This window comes from Mesitornis unicolor, unplaced genomic scaffold (assembly GCF_000695765.1).
Source record: "Mesitornis unicolor isolate BGI_N332 unplaced genomic scaffold, ASM69576v1 scaffold11330, whole genome shotgun sequence".
Taxonomy (NCBI): Eukaryota; Metazoa; Chordata; class Aves; order Mesitornithiformes; family Mesitornithidae; genus Mesitornis; species Mesitornis unicolor.
Window position 1 is genome coordinate 82,953 of NW_010157598.1, and position 6,406 is coordinate 89,358.

Sequence of the window (6,406 nt, forward strand, 5' to 3'; positions counted from 1 at the left end):
GCACCACTGTCAGAGTGCTCCATCGAGCAGCAGCTATTATTAAACCAAGGATTTTTAATTTATTTTTTTTTTTAACATTGACAAAAGTTTTAGATATTTAGAAACAACTGCTATGTCTTTCAGTTACTCTGAGTGGTACTTTATTTTCACAGTGAAACAATGAAGTTATACAGCCAAAATAAATGTTTTAAATAACATCTTACTTCATTGTATTGCTTAACATTAAACATTCCATCCTACTATAATACTACTTACATTCTCCAAGTGATTTTAAAGTCCTCCTTCCTTTTAAAGTTCAGATGATTAACATGTGAAGGACTCTGAGACTAGAACCCAATCTATTTTTAACCTGTCATTTTAAAGAATTTGGTCTTTGCAAGACATTTACATAAGTGATCCCATCCAAGAAATGCAGTGTTAATGCTTCTCTCAGCTGTTAAAACACGTGGTTAAAAAAAATAGTCAGAAGGCACATACACCGCAGACTTTTACCTTACTTGAAAGCATGACATCTTTATGATATGCCTACATTTACTGCGCATAAACCTCAATCTTAATTAAATATTAATTAAGGAGAGTTACTTAGAGAACTGTGGACTATAGTTAAAGTAACTTCTACATTAGCACCTAACCATAACAATTTCTACCTACCTCTCCTTTACCTTACAGCCCAAATATTTTTGAAATTAGCCATTTTCTTCACCACCTACAAGGCTGTACTGCTAGAAGTTAGTACTAAGTGGCAGTTTTCTCCCATGTCAAGAAAAACAACTGACATGTAGTCTGGTTTTTGAGAATATTAGAACTGCAAGTTTAAAAAAATGGTAGATACACAAACAATCCTGAATCAGAGAAACCAAACACTTCTGAAACAAGAAATGCAAAACTAACCTTAGTCTCCTTTTCCTTTTTCTTCCCACTTGAGGGTCCTTCACCATTTTTAATTTTTTCACTCTTTTTCACAGTCTCACAGTCTTGTCGCTTTCCAGAAGGTACAACGCCAAAGAATTTCCGGATATCCTAGTAAAAGGGAAAGTTAAGATTTATAAAATTTTAAATACAGATAGCTCTTAGAAGTTTCACACTACAAAACAGCAATGCACTTAAGTTACTTTCGCAGCAGCACTACAGTAATATTAGTTGACCCTGAATTTTTGTTAACACTTAAAAAAAAATAAAGCCCATACAGTTAAACTTAAACCTAGCTGCTCAGACAAGATGCCACCTTTCTCATCTTTGAATCATTAAAAAAAGTTTCTTAGTTGGAGACCTTCACAAATACACACTTCAAAACAAACTTCTACTAGCAACGAAATACAGCATCTTAAGACAGCCGTATAATTAGAATTCTTTTTTTCCCAATTAGTCATCACAAGCCTAGCCTAAAGTATTTCTATAGTTAAAGTTATCAACTCAGCTACAAAGTAGTGGCCAATGTAGAAAGACAAAAAAGCACCAAGAGCTAGAAAGCAGTCAAGTAGCACAACATATAGCATCCTCTACCTTCTCGTAAATCTAGGACAGTAACTCATCTCACTGAAAATATTAACCAGCAAGAAATGGATTAAAATTTAAACAATGGGAAAGAACTTAATACAAGGAGCTCAAAAAGGTCTGTTTTGTAACCTTACTTTACTATCTGACCACAGTACAGCCATAAACAGTTTTCTAAATATGTAAAATCAGAAACAGAAGATTCAATTTTTAAAAAGCACAACTGTACATGCAAAACCAACTCTAACTTCTGCCAAAAAAACCTACTATTTCAGTTTTATAAAAAAGAAATTGAGGAACCATGTACCTGCTTGGTATCACTATCTCCAGGGGCCTCAGCCATTTTAGAGAAAGCAAGCACTGCATATGGCCTAAATATATAGCAGGTAAAGGGTGTGGCTCAGGACTACCTTCTACCCAGCTGGTAGCTGTTCTCTATCACACAGCTAAGCTGGGTAGCTTGTGAGTATTATAGGGAACTAGAAGTAAAAGAATAAATTGTTAAGAAATCTCCATAAAAGTCTGACTGACAACAAAGGGTGTTTCAGGCTCTTTTTCTCTTACCAGTCAGTTCCCTGACGGTTTAGATTTGGATTACCAGAGCCTATAGGGCTTAAAAACAGTGGAGTATGTCATTTGAAAGCATACACAAGATATGGGACATGTATAGATTTATTTAGTATACTTGGCTTAAAACAATTTTCTAGAATCAGAAATGTTGTTTCCTGTAAAAATTCAGACTCTTTGAGTTTTACCGGCACATAATAATATGGATTTAGCAAACAGACAGTGGTTGACTGGGAAGCATTCTTCTGCACACATTTCCATCTATGGAATTAATGCCTTAAGGCATAAACTTTCAACACTCTGTGATTTTAAGTGTACTCATACAATATAACTGCAGTACTATATGAGCTCTGAAATTTTGACTGTCAATACCTAGAGCTAACAGGTTTGAAGAAAGCTTCTATTTAAAAAGTCTCAAAGTAGGTTCTTGGACTCAATTACCCAATCATTATTACTGACTTTTTTTAAGCTTAAGGTAACACAGGCAACATAAAAATTGATTAAGTCTAATTAGATCTTTTATGTAGTAACAGAATTTAAATACTTCCTACAACAGTGCAAAATAAAGTGACTCTGAAGTTTTGGGTTCATTTTTTATAGTTGTTACTTTTAGGTTTAAAATATTTGGAGAATAATTGGTTTTAGATCAATAGCAATGCTCCATTTTAGTATTTTAAATAAAACTGTTAACTAGTAAGTGAGCTGCTCTGCAAACACCATATGCAATAAGATTCAGGGGGTTTTACAGACTTCTAATAGGAAATACCACTGCATCCTGGTTTATGAAAAGCAGACTTAATAGAGAAAATACATTAAATTGACCTGTCAGCTCCAGCTTCTTCCACTATTTGAATAATATCAGTTCCTGAACTGCTAAGGCTCAAATTTTAACATTTAAATGATTATTTTCTGCCTCATCAGTTCTCATATCCAGTTAGCTCTTCATAAATACCTTTAATTGACAAAATTAATGCCACAGCTATAAGCCCTGCTATGTTTAACGTGCTATAAAGAAGACCTAAACTTTCACTTCGAACTTTTAAAAAAATAGTGTCTAATCAAGGACAACTTCACAAGCTGTCTTCCCACAACTCACTTCATTAACAGCTTATATAAATGGGTGCCAGTCAGCTGCTACTATCTTCTATAATGCAGGTAGTATTTCTTTAGATTAACCGGTCAAATGGGAATAAAACTTTTTTTACTGTTCAAAGCAGCATCTTCTACACATTTATTAAGAAAGCACCATCCACAGAAATACTATTTTTTCTTTGAAAATACAGTGGTGATACAGCACCTACATATTGTAAAATTGCCTTCCTATGTTAACACAAGTCGTTCTGTTCTCTTGATGCAAACTGCACTTCAGACCTCAAGAAATGGCAGCTTTTTTCTTTTACTGTTACATGCTTGTGTTAAGGAGTTTTCCAGAAAATACTGTGAATATTAAAGTACACAAGCCACCTAGAGGTTTCTGAATAAAAGTTTGTCTTAGGGTAGCAAATTTTTATTTCCCATAGTGACCACCTACTTCTGAGTGACTACACAGCCCTAAGCTAGAAAGGAAAACTGACATCTATGTACAGTCTTCATCCATCTTCAGAGTTACCAATCCTCCAATCTTCTGCAGCTATCCAGCTCTTCAGAAGAAAAGGTAACCTTGTTAGCGACTGTTGGACTATAGCAGAATTGCCTGGGAGAAAAGTATGCCCCAGTGCAACAACAGCTAACTTACAGTGAAGCTTTCATCCAAGAATCAAAGGAGACACATTTTTCATGCCATTTATTAAGAGTTTCCAGATAAATCCTTAATTCATTGCATAACTATCTGCAGAAATTAAGCAGTATCAGCTATCAGACTGATTCTCATCTGACAAGTCTGAAGACTATTTATAAAGTATTATATAAGCCTAGATGCCAGATAGCATCACTTGCCTTCATTCTGGGTTTATCTTTTCAACATACTCTGACTGACCATCTTATGGGTATATAATGCCATGCATATATGAGTTCACCAGGTGGAAAAACTGTGTATGCTTAGCTTTTATCTGTGCTATGAGGATAGGCATGTACCAAAGCAACTGGCAAGTTTCCCTCCTGGACATTCCCCCAAGAACCGCAGAAGTCATCAGCCAGGTGGTACCCTGGCCCAGAAGGCTAAAATTAAAGAGGAAAGGCCATATTAGTGTGGATCACCATGGATGCTTCAGCAGCTGCAGCAAGACATGGAACTCTGAGCAGTTGCACTTAAGTAAGAAGTAGTAAGTGGAACTAAAAAAGAATTTCTTATCACTGGGTGCACTGGTTACTGCTGAGCAATTTTATCATCTCAGTAATGGCTGTGCCATCCAGTTCTTGCCAGTTTTAACTACTGCTTCAAATCCTCCATCTTATGCAATAGAAGACCACAGCAATTAATCATGTCGGGTTGCAAGTGTTCTCCTGAAAGATTTGTTTGTGTGTGTTTTACTGAGAAGAATAGCAGGAATAGAAACTGAAACCTGTTAGGTAGTACAAAGACTGGCTACTCAGAGTTTGTCAGGGTGGATTTTAAGACTTTAATAAGTGCCCAGCTCAAAAAAAGACAGTTAAAAAGAGTCATAAAAACTCTATACTCTTTTTTCCCCCTGCATTTCAAAAGCATCCTAAACCAAAGATCAACTACTCTAACACTTTGATGATACAACCACCTCAACGTAACCATCATAGGCAGTGTTTTCAGAAGACTAGTGACCAGTAAGGCAGAATGTTTTCCAAAATAACATAATTCCATTTGCACCTCAAAATACAAAATAGAAAACTGAGTTTCACCAACCTAGCTGTCTGCAATAGAAAGTAATGTACTTTGTTTCAGGTATTTTGAAGTGTGTCCATGAGGGCCTTGCATCAAAAGCATCATATTTGTTTACAGTCTGCCTAAGTGCAAGTTTTGTGCAGACATCAGCTCTGACATCTGATGTGTCCAGAAAAATTACACTAACTGAAATCAAGTTTATAGTGTGACTTTAGTGAAACCAGTAATACTTGCTTCAAGAACTATACTTAATTAACATTTACTAATAGTGGTAACTGCAGCACAGGTACTGTACAGTTTTGTTTGAGCAGTATCAGAGTTTTAAGTACACACCAGCTGGTGCTTCAGCGTCAGCCACACGAATTAATGTCTTTCGGCTAGAGGCAAATCAAGTAGCCCCTACTCTCAGTCATTCATTCCCTCAGTTGTACCAGCACAGCACTCTACTCAGGAACTGGGTCAGGCCACTAATCTGGGTAAAAAAATAAATCCCTTTTAAGACAAATTAGTTCATTGTGTAACTCTATACACATCAGTTCAGCACAGCTGAGAAGATGCTGCAGAACCAACCCAATGGAGGCAACTCATGTTTGGCACTACAAAAAAAAAACTCTGTTTGCAAGGGTATGATATTAAATTCCAATATACTTGTGCTGTCACTGCACACACAGAACAGGCTACATGTTACTAATGTCACTGTATTTTTGCCTCCATCCCCACAGCTGCAGCAGCAATGTTGTAAAGGCCCTTCTCTTCAGTACTATAAAGGGAACGAGCTGAGGCAACTCATCCTCTCCTCAAAACGACAGCCGTCTTTTTCTCTTCCAGGACATTGCAAGATGTGTGACATTCAGAAGACTACCTAGAGGGAGAAAGTTTTTGTCTCAGGATGGTGGGAAAGGAGGAAGCAAGTCTTGCAGTAAGATCAGTTCACTGAAGAGGTGATGGCAGAGGAACAGGAGACTTGTCCTAATACATAAATTTAAAGTCATCAGTCACCCCTAACAAACTATGAAAATATCGCAGTTTAATAGTTTCAGGATTCTTAGTGCTGGCAGACCTCTGTCAGTACTGTGAAAGGCTCAGATTGTATCACCCATCATTGCTGAGCATCAGATGCAAGACATAAACAAGGTTAAACCCCATGGCAAGTCCAAAACCTAACCGGCTTTGAATGGCATTTGTAGTTAAGCCGGTAAGACACCTGGACAGAGACTGCATCTGAGTAGAAGCAAACTTATCCGAGTCAGAGATTAAGCTGGGATACCATCCTATAATGGCTGCCTAAGTGAGCAGCACTTTGGAAAGCACATACACAAACACGTAGATGTTTATATTTACAAGCATTTTAGACCCTACTGAGGGTTGCATCCTACACTATATTTTAAAGCGACTACTTCTAGACTTTTAAGTTCTTTCCCCCCGCCTTGAATTTTTTTTCTGCAAGTGTTGCACACCATCCAACTGAGGAGCAGAAACGCCCTGGTGTATGCTCTTATTGAAACTAAAGGAAGAGTTAAAACTTTGACAGATTGCATTCAGAGAGGTCAG

At 37.0% G+C, this 6,406-nt stretch overlaps 1 protein-coding gene across 1 annotated transcript in view; it reads right to left on the reverse strand.

Annotated features, from left to right (window-relative positions):
- The window catches only part of RFC1 (replication factor C (activator 1) 1, 145kDa), a 38,998-nt gene that overhangs the window by 32,000 nt on the left and 592 nt on the right, over nucleotides 1-6,406 (reverse strand). Inside the window, exon 2 of the mRNA XM_010180646.1 lies at nucleotides 892-1,020. Coding sequence (XP_010178948.1) covers nucleotides 892-1,020 — 129 coding nt within the window. The remainder of the gene's footprint in view (nucleotides 1-891; nucleotides 1,021-6,406) is intronic.